Source organism: Triturus cristatus, chromosome 2_1 (genome assembly GCF_964204655.1).
Source record: "Triturus cristatus chromosome 2_1, aTriCri1.1, whole genome shotgun sequence".
NCBI lineage: Eukaryota > Metazoa > Chordata > Amphibia > Caudata > Salamandridae > Triturus > Triturus cristatus.
The window spans coordinates 682,485,994-682,502,528 of record NC_140581.1 but is presented as its reverse complement, the minus strand read 5'-3'; the positions used below and the strand labels follow the sequence as shown (position 1 = coordinate 682,502,528).

General features: G+C 42.8%; 1 protein-coding gene across 3 annotated transcripts in view; it reads left to right on the top strand.

Annotated features, from left to right (window-relative positions):
- Positions 1 to 16,535, top strand: part of MCC (MCC regulator of Wnt signaling pathway) — a 1,374,593-nt gene that overhangs the window by 1,121,850 nt on the left and 236,208 nt on the right. For all 3 annotated transcript variants that reach the window (XM_085632616.1, XM_085632618.1, XM_085632617.1), the window contains one exon: positions 672 to 820. In XM_085632616.1, coding sequence (XP_085488742.1) covers positions 672 to 820 — 149 coding nt within the window. The remainder of the gene's footprint in view (positions 1 to 671; positions 821 to 16,535) is intronic.

Here is a 16,535-nt window from a genome sequence, read left to right as displayed (position 1 = left end):
TCCCACAAACTGCTAGTACCCTATGAGCATAGCGTGGGTCTGCTCAGTGCAGTGGTTTCTTGCTGGTGATGATGACCTCATGCTATTCCTCTTATTTCCTGGGCATTATGATGTTATCATGCGGCCACCTATAAAGCCAACCTTGTTACAATATGTTATAAACTGACAGGAAGTCCCATTTTTTTTTCGGTAAGGCCAAATCATCAAAATTCTTTGTATGCTATTTGTAAAAGAAAGGTGTAATGTGGTAGAAAAATGACATGTGCAGGCGTATTTTTAGGCTGCAATGAATTACAGCTCTTTAAATGGGGGTAATATGAATGTATTTTTTATTAACATGTAAATTAACTAACACGATTGCTGTGATGTGTCTATAGGAAATGTATTTTAACTTGTCTTTTAATAAGAACATCTAAAAGAAAAATAAAAAAATATGGAGAGAACTCTGTTTATTCATGGTAACCATATGCAGTGTCCCACACTGGCCTACTTCGCTCTCAAGAAAACGTTTAAAACAATGTTTTTTTTAAAAAAAAGGACATTGCAGGCAATAATAGCAGAAGGCGGTGTGTGTGGATGGGCGCCCCTCTCTTCGGTGCGCCGGCTGCATTCCAGGCACTGTGCGGTGCATTCAGCAATGGATGAATATCTCTCTCCCCCTCCCCTTGCAGGTCTCCAGCAGTGTAGCAGAGCACTTGGCCCACTCCTTGCAAGACTGCTCCAACATCCAGGAAATCTTTCAGACGCTCTACTCCCATGGCTCGGCCATCTCTGAAAGCAAAATCCGCGAGTTTGAAGTGGAAACCGAAAGATTAAATAGGTAGGACAAAGACACCGATGAATGCGGCACTGCGGGGGATTTAGAGGGAGGCCAAGTGTTCATTGGCGTCTACGTGTATGAAATGAGGCATTGTTGTGCAACTTCTTTATAATGCATGTGTACAAAGCCGGGCTCGAATACAAAATAGGCCCGGGCACCAAAATATCAAGCATTGCCGAAGCCAATAGGTCTCGCCTATGTACGAGCTTTTGGCTTTCTCAGTGTTTTTTCTGCCATGTTTTCAGCAGCTCTGCTTTGGTGCATGGTTGAAAGATTTTTTTTTAAGTGCTATCACACGGCCATTGTTGAGTGCGTTATAGTGCTTTTTTTTAAAGGACATTGAGGACTGAGGGAAAAGCAGGATGAGGTGGGATTGATAGAGGGATGTGGGACAGAGCAGGGAAAATGGACACCAGGAAATGAAGGGTCGTGAGAAAATGAGCCCAGTATGGAAGGAGGGCAGAGATGAGAGGGACGTGGTGAAGTTTAGGGAAAGGGTGGCAAAGAGCACAGGAAAGGTGGGACACAGGTAGAGAGAATTAGAATATACAGGGTCGACCCTGTAAGCCTAAGAACCAGGGGAATAATACTATATCAAAAACTAAGGTTCACTCGGGAGGGACAAAAATGAGTAAGAAATAGAGGTTATAAACATCTATCCTTGCAGTCCCTTTCCTTGGTGTAGGGCCCTGCCTTCGTGGACCCATTCTGAAATTGACTGGATTATAATTTTGAAATTTCCATGCGAAGAACCTTTTTTTGGCTTATGTTTTGCGATTGTCATTTTTCTTTCACCCATCATGGAACTCCTTAGGTTGCTTTCCACTTAATGTCCTTGTGATGCATTGTCCTGATGATGTCCCTGGTCAAGTTTACCTATGGGCTGAAACGTCGATTTTCTCTTAAATAATACGGACTGTCTAAATCGGTTCAAGTTGCAACCGTTCATCTGCAAGTGAACATGTGATTCTTTCATTTGATTATCAGACAGTAATTTGTCTGAGTTTCTGCAGCCTATTATTTTTTATTATATATTATTTTGTCTTGATTGCACCAGAATTCCTTGATTGTGTGCCGTACTGTTTGATTCTTTTACTTTGAATTATTGTATGAATATCTTTGTCTATTTAAATATTTTCTCTGTTTGCAATTTGCCATTGTGTGTGTGAAGTCATTTTATAATAGAATATTATTCTTTGTATTTATACATAACATCATTTTTTACTTACCTTGGGTTGGTTCTCTATTTCTTACTTATTTTTGTCTCTCTCGAGTGAACCTTAGCTTTTGATATAGTACAGGTAGAGAGAAAGCACAAGAGAGCAGATAGGACGCATAGGTTTGGGAGGGGGAAAAACAATAGTGGCTGATTGAATGCCAAAGTGGGGAAAGAGAGCTGGCTAAAAAGAAGAGTTAGATGGAAAAAGGAGGAGGCAGCAGATGTATAAGGATTCGAGTATAGAGAAGGCAATTGGGAGAAGAGGCAAAAGAAGGGAGGGAAGTAAAAGAAGCTGAAAACATTGGACGTTCTGAAGAAGGGGAAATGCAGATGGCTCACAAAAGGCATAGAAGGGGCAAAAGAGGCACAGCGTTGGCAAACAGAAGTAGGTTGGGCAAATGGGGGTAGGATGAGCAATAGGCCACAGAGGGTGGGGGCAGTCAGAAGAAAAATAGGGCAAAGAGAAGGCTACTTTGGGAAAGAGATTAGAAAGAATAGCGGAGGACGAGAAGATTGAAGGAATATGAGATCCCAATAAATAGTTTACAGAAAATGGTACAGACCACAGATCCAACCAACTACCTCCATAGTAGGAGCCAACAACGAGAGCAAAGGGCAAGAGCACACGAAGAGGCGCAACTTTCATGACTCACATTCTGTCACACAGAGGTTTCACTCACACACGGGTACACGGTTTACTCTTATGGTGCATGGTTGTTTCACACACACAGGCGTATGGTTTATTGCACACATGAACACTATCCACTTATATTCAGATCTGATCTGGCTAACAGTTCACACATACACACACTGTTTGCTCACAGTAGCTAATGTTCATGCACACATAGGCACGCTGTTCACAAACAGGCACACTGTTTACACACACACACAAAGGCAAACAGTTCTCACAAGCACCCTTGGAGTTCAATCTGCTCTCTGTTTATCTGTATAGTCTATCACATTCACACCCACACCCAATCGTGCAGTTGTCAACACACAGCTGTTTACCCATACTAAAAACACATGTTTTCTATATAATTTACTTACCTTCGTTTGTGTGAGGAGCTTGTATTTTCCTCAACACACAACTGGAACCGCAAACACAGAGGAGAGCAGTTGCCACATACATTTCATGCATGCATACATGCCAATAGACCCGATTCAGGCAGGAGACTACTGATTTTAAAGCAAAAAATGGCTTCATTTTGGCTGTCTCCTGACTTAAATTGCCTCTAGTACAATATAAGGTAATGGGGTAAATACATTCTCCCGATTGTTTTTTTAGAATCTTTCTCGTTCCTCTTCTAAAATGTTGGCATGTATATACATGCAACACAAAAAGATGATGAACATTGTCAAACATTCACCCCCAGTCACAGATCTAGGTTAAATCCATTGTTTTCTGCTCACCAAGCCATCCCAGTTTGGACCCAGCCATATGCAAATCAGTCTTGACCCTGCTCCCCATGGGAACTGTCCAGCCCGAACTGCCAGGCCAGGTCCTGCCTGGACCGGAAACGAGCATCCTTGGACCGGTTTCAGAGTGTGGCATGGTGAGCAAAAGAATGATGGATTTAACCACATCTCTTGACTGGGGTGAGTGTTTGAAAAGTTTCAGTACTCCGTCCATCATCTTCTTGTTTTTGATATATGTATATGCACCCTCAGCCACCATCTAAGAGCAGCAGGAGAAACAACTGCGCGCGGCAGGAAGTGCCAGCCCTTGCTGCCCTCAGAGCTCTCTGCAGCTTTCTAATCTCGTCATCGGCACAGCAATGTCCGATTATAAGCTTCCCGAATTCAAAGGTGTCCGCACACCTTCGGATGAGAAAGAGCCTACCTAGGATTATGGAGCAAGCACTATACAAGATTTACAGACAAGCTTGCATGCTCATGTTTTTCCTAAAACTAAGCCCTTTTCCCTGCATGAGGCACAAGGGTAGCTTTCTACAAAGAGGTCTGTCAAAGCATTTCATAAAAGCGCTATGATGTGATCAGTGCTGCCTGTGACATTACAATTTTTTTTTTTAATCTTTCATTTGAGCCGGCCTGTGTTCAACATGGGCCATGGCTAAAAAATCATTGTCAAAGCAAAATAGCACTCTCGCATGTGAGAGCTGTTTGGCTTTGCCAGTGTTTTTTTGTGGTGGGGAGTAGGGAAGAGCAAGCAATATCTTAACAAATAGCCAAAGACTTCTTAATTGACAGGTTGTATTTTCTTCATGCTAAAATTGAAAAGAATCATCAGTTGAGCCCACACTGTTTCATCAAATCCTATCCATTTAAAGGGAGAGAAAAGGGGTCCACTAAATAAAGTTTAAATAAATGATTGCACCAGCAAAAATTAGACAGAAGTTTGTTCTTCACTTATCCTACTAGCGCAAATGACGTACATTATCATACACTGCTGCCCAGGACCCCCACTACAGGCAATAAACACTTCATAATATGATGATGCAAGTGCATTAGCACGGTCATTCCAAATCGTAAACAAAACACAAAAAAACATTTGGATAAGAAACCACAGATCCAACTGCCTTGTTAAGCAAAAAAAAATGCTAAAGATGAGCAGTAGGAAGGGAGAAGAAATAGTACGTCAATCACGCTGGGAGCAGAGGACGGGCACTGATTAGGTTGAATCCATGCTCCACAGCAAGCATGGGAAGTGATCTTTCGGCTGGACTAACCAAATAGGAACGCTGCAAAGAAGAGTGGCACTGAAGCGCACGAATGGTAAGCAATGGGAGGGCTTCAAGCCCTTTTTGTACACAATAGTGTCTCACAAGCGAGATGCATGCACTTGCTCATGCTCTCGTAGGCTCGACCCTAAAAATGGCACTTATTGCCGAATCAGATGGTTAAAAAAGTGTACTGCATTTGCAACAGCGTGGAACTTGTAAAAACATGCTCTAGAGATGTTTTGCAAGTTATCAGGAACCACAATCATTTGTAATTGTTGAGGACAATCTTTGTGGAAATTTGTTGAAATCAACAGTAAAAAAACTGGCCCAACAGACCTTAAAACGGACTCGCAAACAACCAAAAAAAAAGTTACACACACTGACCTGTCAGACCAGCCCCTCTGGCATTGTCAGATAGTCCAATAGGCCAGTTTGACCTTGTACGTGTACATAAATGTGCAAATCGTAAGTAATGCATATTGTGCACAAGTTGAATCATATCTTAATTCTTGTCTCGTTCTTTTTCTCTCATTAACTGATATTTTCCACTATGAATATGCTAAATACTGAAGGGATCCAGGCGTCATATTGACGTGATACACATTCAACATGGAACACGCTTCTAAACGTATCGGAAATTAATGCAGAATACATTCCGCTTTTAACCTCATCTGTTCGAGAATGGTGACTGTATATGCTAATTGTGCATTCTAAACTTTAAAATGTGTTATCGTCTGCAGCCTGTTTAGACCCTCATATGGGCTGGAGTTAATTTTGTGCCCCGAAAGGGGTTTCTGGTCGTGGACACGAGTAAGGTCAAAAGGGAAATGTGGAAGACACCAGAAAGGATTTATATGCGTAATAAAGTAGATTTATTTTACATTTTATTCTATGGATTGTATAGATGTATGGATAAAGCACCGTTGAGATTTTGGTGCGGAATGTATTGCAGTGTATTAAACCAATTCCCTCACTCTCCAGAAATGTTTATGCCGACCACACGGTCATCTGAAAATCGACACACACCTTGGCACCAAAGCTAATCCTAAAAGAGAATCGAAACACTTCAAATTAAAGTTTCATTCTATAGAGCCTGAGGCCAACGTCGTGGTGACTCCATTACTGCAGGTCTCTTGTTAAATTGTACGTCTAGAGGAAAGTCTGAATTGGGGAGCGTGAGCCAGTGTAGTTACTCTCAGTTTAGGTGTCTCTTGAAATGCTGCTCCGGTGGTCACAGTTTTCGTTTCTGTGAACAGCAGGCCACCTTTGATAAAACTATCCTAGCGTGTTCTTATGGTCTTTGTTGTTGGGACTCATTGAAAGAGTGGAGATACATCAAACTTGATTCTTGCCTAGACACCTGTTCAATGACTTGGGATGAGAACAACACTGAGAAAACCATATGTTGTTAAATGTATATTACTACCTTTGCTTTCTTCTTAAATCGACTTCCTCTCATAGGAGAGATTATTTGCACCCTTGAGTTTCACAGCAGAGAAGATTACTGTACCCGCGGTGAGGCTCGGCTCCCTGTATTCCCCATTACATTGCCTTACAGACTTCCAAGGATGGAGACTGTGAAATTGGTGCCTCACTACACATAATCATAACTTCTAGTAGTGCATGGGGGCTACGGGCAAAAGGGGCTGCACTTTGCCCTGTTACAGGAGCCCAGATCTCACAGGTACTGAATGACTCCTGCCAGACTCCTTGTTTTAAAGCACTTGAGCGTTTCCACCGGCCTACATAGCCGCAGCGTATCAACCAAAAGCGAATGGGCAGTCATTTATGTACTGTAGTGTCGAAATACAAGTGATTTTCATAATGAGGAAGCATTTGTAGTAAAGCACTGTAATTATACATAAATGTATACATGTAATTATATATTTATACACATATATATACATATGCATACATATAAATATATATTTCAAATATTCCTGAAAAACTGTTGAGAGAGTGAAAATGGGCAATTCTTGTTAGCTACCCTACCTATCTGCATCTGCGTGAAAAACCTGAGTTCAGGTACACAATTCCTCTCGTTTGGATTATGCGAACTCCCTCCTTTCAGGTCTTGCTAAGTGTCTTTTGAATAGACTCCATATAGCGCACAACGCTGCGGCTCAGGTTGTTCTTAATCGTTCTTGTAGGACTTCGGTGAAGCATATCCTGCTCACTATTTACTGGCTGCCTATTAAGTAGAGATGTTCTTTTAAAAGGCCCTGCCTGACCTACAAAGCTATCAAGGGCATTGGACGTACCTATCTGTCCAGTGAAGTTTGTTTGTACAAACCTACTCTGACCCTTGGCTCATCTAGGTCTATGCTCTTGATTGTTTCAAAGTTTCAGAGAAGTAAAATATGAGGTTGCATGTTCTCTTAATGCAATGCTAAGTGGTGGAATTTGCTCACTCTCTCTCTAAGGCTTGCACCGGACACGCGCTCTGAAAACGTACCTTTTTCAACAAGTTTAACTGTTTGATCCTCTTGCTTTCATTTAGCGCCAGTTAACCCCTTTTTGGGGTAGAAATGCGATTTAGAAGTGGCAATCATACAGAAAGATATTTGCCCGGACGGGTTCCCTTTGTGGCCCCTCTTCATGAGAAGGGGGTTAGAGGATGCTTTCCCTGTCCTATAAGGGGTTTTCAGTTTTTTATTTTCGAGGATTGGGGACTGAGCATCTTTTAATTGCAGCCACATTAAATTTTTAGGTCGATCCTAGAGGGCGCATGCACTGCTCTGCGAGGCATGCTGTATCCAGAATATGTGCCTAAAGCCCCTCCCTTCTTTCCTATTGGCTCCTGTTAGTGCCCTTCCTAAATGCCTGCTTTTGTGGTGGATATGCTTAATTAGTCCCGCCTGTTGGTGTTTCAGACCCTCCCAGCCGACTGCCCCTGTTACGTGTGGTCTTACTCTTTTTTTATGTATATTCCTTCCTGCGCATTCTTTATAAAAATATTTTTTTGCTTTACCTCGGCTCGTGTATCAGCATGTCGCCCACTTCACGGATGTCGCCCTTCATGCTTTGGATGGTAATGCAACTCTTTGCTTACCAGACGGTATTAGGTTTGCTCCTTGGCTCGACTATGGTCCACTCGTAATAAATCCAACCGATCGCATGGATTTATCTGCCTCACCATGGTGTAGGGGCCCCTTCTGAATATGTTGAACCCCACCCCTTTCCCCTCACCACACTCATCTCACACCAATCCCTCCTCCCTACAGTGTTCACGTCTCCTGCTCTGCTGCTGGCAGCTCCCACCCCCTTTCTTCCTCTTATTTCCCCTCTTTCAGTCTGTGTCTCGCTCCCCCTCACTTGCTGAAAACGATGACTTCAACAAACAGCTCTTACCCTCTCTTTTCCTTTATTTGTTCCCCTGTGAAATGGTTCCAAAAAAGAAAGAAACACTTTGGCTGCAAATTTCATCTTTTTCAGACATTCTTCTATTCGAAAGTGAATCCTTGGGACAGAGAGAAAAATAGTTTAAAATACAAAAAATAAACGTAGTAAGGTAAGTGGCTAGATTGGTTTTATTCACAACCACACACATTAGCGCTACTTTACAGAGTGTGCCAGTGAAGGGGCTACTTTTGTTTTCTCGTCTTTCTTTGAACAACATTGTTTTCTCCGTGTGGAGAAGTGCACCATTCCTGGAGGTACTGCAATACCTGGTTGATATGGAGAGTGGAAAATGTTTAATGTTTAGTGAACAGCAGGCCACCTTTGATAAAACTATCCTAGCGTGTTCTTATGGTCTTTGTTGTTGGGACTCATTGAAAGAGTGGAGATACATCAAACTTGATTCTTGCCTAGACACCTCTTCAATGACTTGGGATGAGAACAACACTGAGAAAACCATATGTTGTTAAATGTATATTACTACCTTTGCTTACTTCTTAAATCGACTTCCTCTCATAGGAGAGATTATTTGCACCCTTGAGTTTCACAGCAGAGAAGATTACTGTACCCGCGGTGAGGCTCGGCTCCCTGTATTCCCCATTACATTGCCTTACAGACTTCCAAGGATGGAGACTGTGAAATTGGTGCCTCACTACACATAATCATAACTTCTAGTAGTGCATGGGGGCTACGGGCAAAAGGGGCTGCACTTTGCCCTGTTACAGGAGCCCAGATCTCACAGGTACTGAATGACTCCTGCCAGACTCCTTGTTTTAAAGCACTTGAGCGTTTCCACCGGCCTACATAGCCGCAGCGTATCAACCAAAAGCGAATGGGCAGTCATTTATGTACTGTAGTGTCGAAATACAAGTGATTTTCATAATGAGGAAGCATTTGTAGTAAAGCACTGTAATTATACATAAATGTATACATGTAATTATATATTTATACACATATATATACATATGCATACATATAAATATATATTTCAAATATTCCTGAAAAACTGTTGAGAGAGTGAAAATGGGCAATTCTTGTTAGCTACCCTACCTATCTGCATCTGCGTGAAAAACCTGAGTTCAGGTACACAATTCCTCTCGTTTGGATTATGCGAACTCCCTCCTTTCAGGTCTTGCTAAGTGTCTTTTGAATAGACTCCATATAGCGCACAACGCTGCGGCTCAGGTTGTTCTTAATCATTCTTGTAGGACTTCGGTGAAGCATATCCTGCTCACTATTTACTGGCTGCCTATTAAGTAGAGATGTTCTTTTAAAAGGCCCTGCCTGACCTACAAAGCTATCAAGGGCATTGGACGTACCTATCTGTCCAGTGAAGTTTGTTTGTACAAACCTACTCTGACCCTTGGCTCATCTAGGTCTATGCTCTTGATTGTTTCAAAGTTTCAGAGAAGTAAAATATGAGGTTGCATGTTCTCTTAATGCAATGCTAAGTGGTGGAATTTGCTCACTCTCTCTCTAAGGCTTGCACCGGACACGCGCTCTGAAAACGTACCTTTTTCAACAAGTTTAACTGTTTGATCCTCTTGCTTTCATTTAGCGCCAGTTAACCCCTTTTTGGGGTAGAAATGCGATTTAGAAGTGGCAATCATACAGAAAGATATTTGCCTGGACGGGTTCCCTTTGTGGCCCCTCTTCATGAGAAGGGGGTTAGAGGATGCTTTCCCTGTCCTATAAGGGGTTTTCAGTTTTTTATTTTCGAGGATTGGGGACTGAGCATCTTTTAATTGCAGCCACATTAAATTTTTAGGTCGATCCTAGAGGGCGCATGCACTGCTCTGCGAGGCATGCTGTATTCAGAATATGTGCCTAAAGCCCCTCCCTTCTTTCCTATTGGCTCCTGTTAGTGCCCTTCCTAAATGCCTGCTTTTGTGGTGGATATGCTTAATTAGTCCCGCCTGTTGGTGTTTCAGACCCTCCCAGCCGACTGCCCCTGTTACGTGTGGTCTTACTCTTTTTTTATGTATATTCCTTCCTGCGCATTCTTTATAAAAATATTTTTTTGCTTTACCTCGGCTCGTGTATCAGCATGTCGCCCACTTCACGGATGTCGCCCTTCATGCTTTGGATGGTAATGCAACTCTTTGCTTACCAGACGGTATTAGGTTTGCTCCTTGGCTCGACTATGGTCCACTCGTAATAAATCCAACCGATCGCATGGATTTATCTGCCTCACCATGGTGTAGGGGCCCCTTCTGAATATGTTGAACCCCACCCCTTTCCCCTCACCACACTCATCTCACACCAATCCCCCCTCCCTACAGTGTTCACGTCTCCTGCTCTGCTGCTGGCAGCTCCCACCCCCTTTCTTCCTCTTATTTCCCCTCTTTCAGTCTGTGTCTCGCTCCCCCTCACTTGCTGAAAACGATGACTTCAACAAACAGCTCTTACCCTCTCTTTTCCTTTATTTGTTCCCCTGTGAAATGGTTCCAAAAAAGAAAGAAACACTTTGGCTGCAAATTTCATCTTTTTCAGACATTCTTCTATTCGAAAGTGAATCCTTGGGACAGAGAGAAAAATAGTTTAAAATACAAAAAATAAACGTAGTAAGGTAAGTGGCTAGATTGGTTTTATTCACAACCACACACATTAGCGCTACTTTACAGAGTGTGCCAGTGAAGGGGCTACTTTTGTTTTCTCGTCTTTCTTTGAACAACATTGTTTTCTCCGTGTGGAGAAGTGCACCATTCCTGGAGGTACTGCAATACCTGGTTGATATGTAGAGTGGAAAATGTTTAATGTGAACCTTATTGGTTGTTTTCCTTATTTTAGTTTATAAAATGTGTACCTCTGTGTTCAGGGATGTGGTCTTTTTAAACCATACCGCTTACGTTTTGTAAGGATATAAGCAATGGACATTGAAATAGGTCCCTGCCGGGCCCTGTAGTCACGACCTTAACTTTTCAGGCAAAAACACTCACTGGTTTCTGAATAATACGTGTAAAAGCGTTAAGGTAACAATGTTGTTCCTGCTTACATTTCACATGGTTTGCTTAATCATGCATTCCCTATGAGTGTTTGCTTTTTCCAGCATGTTGTTACTTTTTATTTTCAACCAGCATATTACTCGTCTCCCCTCCTACACAACCCATTTCCCATGTTCTAGTTCTCCACTGCAAACAAAAAAACAAAAGTAAAACACATTGTCATTTTCAATGCCAAGAGCTCTAACTTTCCCAAATGCAAGACCGATTTCATTGCAAATGCTTGTTCAAAGTTGCGGCCAGCCAATTGAAGCCTTCGGGTCCACAGATCCAGCTTTGTGTCATCGGGCCCATAATGGATGATGTAAGAAAAAACCCGCATCCCATCAAATTTCTTTATTTTTAAATTTGTGTTCACGATGTTCGGTAAACCCAGACTTGCGGATCTTTTGCAGACTAAGATATTCTCTAACTTTTTAACCCTTTCAAGCTGACCAGACCTGTTTTGGTAATGCTCATTTCTCGTACACTGTCTAATGAAGTAACACTTTCATGCCAAGTTTGGTATAACTTATCCGTTTTTATTCTAAATGGAAAACGCCACGCTTTTTCCCTTTTCTTATTTCGCCCAAAAGGATCTGCACGAAACTTAGCATATTGAACTGATCTGCTATGAACACCATTGCTAGGTCGAAACACTTCAGGTTTTCTTTGATTGGTAGGGAAGAATTAGAACAAGTTTACAGCAACTACAGAGCAGCCTGCTAGTTTTCTTCAGACAATTGGATATATGATATTGAGATATATATATTAAGATATATATATATTCACTGAAAAAAGACAAAGGTTAAAGGGACATTATAGTTAGGTGAAAACTTTCCGTTTTAAACAAACAAAACCACTGAAATTCACCAGCTATAGTTAACTTTAGTTAACTTTAACTCGTACATGCTGTAAGGTAACTTAGACTTGTGTCCCCACCATGCGCAGGGAGGCTCCGGCACCTCTCTGTGTTGACCTGTAAATACTGAATGATTGTTTATAATTTGCTTCTTGCACAATTTTTAACTGAGGGCATCTTTTTAAATGTTGAAATGAGGGAGGGGGAGGAGCTAAAATGTATTTTGGGGGCATCGGAATTATCGGTACTTTTATTTCCTGGTTGGGACATTCTAGAGGCGCTATTTTGGTTTGTGCGCACTCTAGCCTTTTTTGCCCACATACTGTTGAATTGCGGCGCAGCAGGCACGCCTAAGGCAAGCCTGTCTGCACCTGCCGTTACAAAAGGGGGTGGTGATGGACGGAGCATCAGAACCAATCAAACACTCACACCCAGTCAACAGATCTGGGTTTGATCCATCACCGTTCTTGAGCCCACTCTGCCACCCCAGTTCAGACATGGCCATATGCAAATCAGTCTGACCCTGTGCCTCATGGGAACAGTCCAGCCCGAACTGCCAAGCCATGCCTTCCCTGGACCGGAAACAAGCTTCCTAGGACCGGTCTCTGGCATTTCAGCCGTCTTCAGCCAGGCTAGCTTGAATCCAGTGGCAAAGTGAGCTAAGGGACTCGCGTCTGAGCATACCCTGCCAACTTATGGCGAACAAAGCGGTGGAGGAGATCAATCTCCTACCCTAGCCAATTGGGCTTTAGGCCCCACTTCAGCACTGAAACTGTGCACCTAAAAGTTGTGGAATATGTAAGACGCGCAAGGCCAACTTGATCATGCTGGACTGTCCCCACCAAAGACTCCTTGGTCACCTCCAATGCAATTGGGATTTAGAATATTGCTCTCAATAGGCTTACCTCTTTTTTCGACAGAAGAAGCCAAGAGGTCTGGATGTCTCCTTTCTCTTCCAAAACGCGCAAATTGATGGTAGCTGTATCTCAGGGCTCAGCTCTAAGCCTTAATTTGTTCCATTTTTACCTTACACCATCAGCAGTATTGGTGGAGTCTTTAGGAGCTAAAGTAATTTCTGAGACAGATGGCACCCAGTTTCTCTTCTCCTGTGGAAAGGGAGAAACGTTTGCAGGGGAGGCTATTAAAAACTGCTTCTCTAAAGTGTTCAAGGGGCTGGCCATTAATCTGTTAAAAAGCAATCCGTATAAGATCAAGAATATGATCTTTGGTTCATCATGACCAGACTTAGGGAGAATCTTCTAGCCGAAGGATGCTGCCCTCCTGGGCTCTCAACGGGGCTCAATAAAGAACTTAGGCATTAAATTCGATGGTGCCCTCTCCTTTCAACCACAGATCCAGGCTCTGACAGGTTCTTGCTTTCGGATGCTTTGGATGGTGAAAAAATTCCTGCCCCTTTTGTCAGAGTGTTCCAAGAGAATTGTAATCCAAATGCTAATAACTTCTAAATCACATTATGGGACTGCTCTCTACCTAGATCTTCCATAGTACCTCCTAGACAATCTTCAGGTGGCACAGAACTCAGCAGCCCGGTTGCTTCTTAATTTCCCCTGAGAACACATATGTCCTCTCATCTGAAGGCCCTCCACTGGCATCCCATAAAAACAAGGATTCTGTTAAAATCCATGGTCCTGGTACATAAAGCTCTGCATGGCTCAGGTGCCGGCAATCTGAGGGATAGGATTCCAGAACTTTACATTCTTCTTCTGAACATTTTTCTAGCGTTCCGAAAATCCACTGGCTCAGAACAGGCTGTAGATCCTTCGCCTATCTGGGGCCGGTTAAATAGAACAAACTCCCTTTGGAGCAACCACTATGCTTGATCTCTCCACCTTCAATTAAAAATTAATTAAAGACTTGGCTCTTTCGGCAATCTGCATAGGTCATCGCTGTGGGTGCCATTATGTCTGTTTAGCGCTGGGACACTCTTTGAGTAGCTGCACGCTGTATAAACCTCAGTAACATAACATAACAGTGTTATCATCAATGACGTAATTTCAGATGTTGCAGAGCTGTTATCAGTAATGTCACACAACATCTCATGAGTGATGTAATATGTGAGGTAATTAGCAGTGCTTGGCATGCGCACATGTTATAGTTACTTTAGGGCATGCCACTTTAACCTGTGAATTTCTACATTTTTTGCAAATTTAAAGTAGGATATAATTACAATCTCTAACTACAACTTGACTTTAATCTTTGTTTTTTAAGTGAATCTCAATGTTTTTTTAAGATGAAGTAAAATGTCAATCACTGTGTGTGGCATGAGGTTAGGCGAACCCTTCATCCAACCTCTCACTTGCAACCAACTCCCCAGTGCGCTTGGCCTTTGGTCGTGAGCGTCCTGGGGTTGGGCGCAGGGTCTAACACTCACAGCCTTTGGCCGTGGGTTTCATACGTTTGGGTGTAGGGCCCATCCTGGGGCCAGGCCTTGTTCCCAACCCTCTGCTGGTTCTCAACCTCCCCTCAGTGTAGCTTGGTTCCAGTGGGTATGCCTAGACGTGGGAACCGTGCTCACTGTGGCAATGAAGCCAAGTTACACCCTTCCAAAAATAGTGAAACTGATCCAAGTTTGCTTTTGTTCTGGTTCACGGATAACCTGTCCTGGCAGTTCAGGCTGGATAGTTCCCATTGGAGCATGGTCGAGACTGATTTGCTTAAGTCTGGGTCCAAAGTGAGGTGGGATTGTGGGAAAAAGAATACTCGATTGGAATGCCGAGCAATTGGTTAGATTTATTGCAAGCATTCGTCCCATCACCTTTTGTGCCTTTTTCACCATTTACCCAAAAAACAGATGGCGAGAAGCAGGAGCATCCAGCTGTCCATAGGTGGCTGAACACACAGTTTTTTTATTTGTGAACTTTAGGTGTATATTATCCACTATTGTCCCTATTCTTTCAAATTCAGTGTTCTTTTTGTTTTTACAACTTTCAAACTACTGTCTAGGCACTGTATTAAAATTTCTTTGGCGTGCATATCTAATAAATCTATATTTGCTTTTTGAAACATTCTGATTGTGAATATGTGCAGTGCAGGAATGACAGTGTTGCTTGATTAAACTGAATTGTTGAAGTGTAAATTCTCTCCAGGAGATTTCTGCCTGATTGCACACCATCCGACAACATTTCCACAGTGGTAGCATTCCAGGAAAAACATGGATAAAGCTGTTGGGATCTGGCCGTCTTTAGTTCATGTAGGAGAAATCGTGGTGAAATGTGAAGTCTTCTTTGTACTAGTGATAAACAGACAAGGACATTAGTGAGGGCGTCTCTTTGCTATCTGTGAGTAAGTATTACAGAATATTCCCACCACGACAGCAAAGAATGAAAAATATTTAGTAAAGACACTGTTACCCTGAAACAGGGCAGTCCTAGCTCTGAGGGATTAAATAAAGCCGGTTGAAGGCTGAACTGAAGTGCCAGGTTTTCATTTTTTGCAAAATGTGATGTAATTCTGTTCCAGGCGAAGAGATAATGAATGCGCAGTGCTGAAACTGTATAATAATTGTCAGGGCCCTGACCAGGGGGCCATTGCAGCTTGCATCACCCATCGCCTCTGTCATCGCTGCCAAAACAACTACTAACCATCTCTCTTGCATGCAAGTGTGATGGGTCAGGTTATTTCAGGTCCCCAAAGCTAAAGGAATGGCTGGGAAGGCAGGTATTAATAATTTTAATGTATACTGTATTCCTAAACAACAGGGTTGTTCTGCTCATCTGTAAATTAGTTGAGCACCCCCACCATGTGGTAGACTGTCCTAAGTGCTGTGTTGACAATTAAGTGCCAGTGCTGAGCACCGGATACCACCGGCTCAAATTAAGCACTGATAACGGGAAAGAAGTCTAGTGCTTGGCAGCCAAGAAAGAGAAAGCACCCCCCATTCTGAATATTCTTGATATTGGGGACCTGCATGAGGTGAGCAGAGGAGTGGAGAGGTCTGTAAGGCGCATGAAGGGTGATGTGCCACTGGGTGAAGATGGAACTCTTTCTTTAAAAAACACGTTTCCAGGTGTAAAGAGATCTGAACATGGAACATATGGCCACCAGGATCCAGTGCAAAGCTGCTAGAGGTGGCCAGACATAGCGAAACGGATAAGCAAACGTAAAAGGGATCTACAACTGTATTCTGTGTCAGCTGGAACCTCTGCATCCAGTTATCTGGGAGGCCCTAATCCATGGAGCTGCAGTGGCCATTCCGTGGCACGATGAGTGCCTGGATAATTGACTGTTGCCAATCAAACTGTAAGAGGAGAATGATTTTTTTGAGACGCCCTCATGCACGTTTTACTATGAACCTGTTGACTTGTTCTGCAGTGGTAAGGGTCTGGTCAGGAATCCAGATGTTTTTAACACAATCCGTGGGAACGGAGGCAGCACCACACTCCGACGGCCACCCGGCATGTGTCCGGAGAGAAGGACCCTCGTTCTTATCCCCATCACGTTTTAGAGGGTTGCCCTTAATCCAACATTCTACAGTCGAAATATATGCGTGAGCATTATCTCGAGTGGCCCATATGTTTACTGAAGAAGTACAATTTATTAATTGGCATTAATT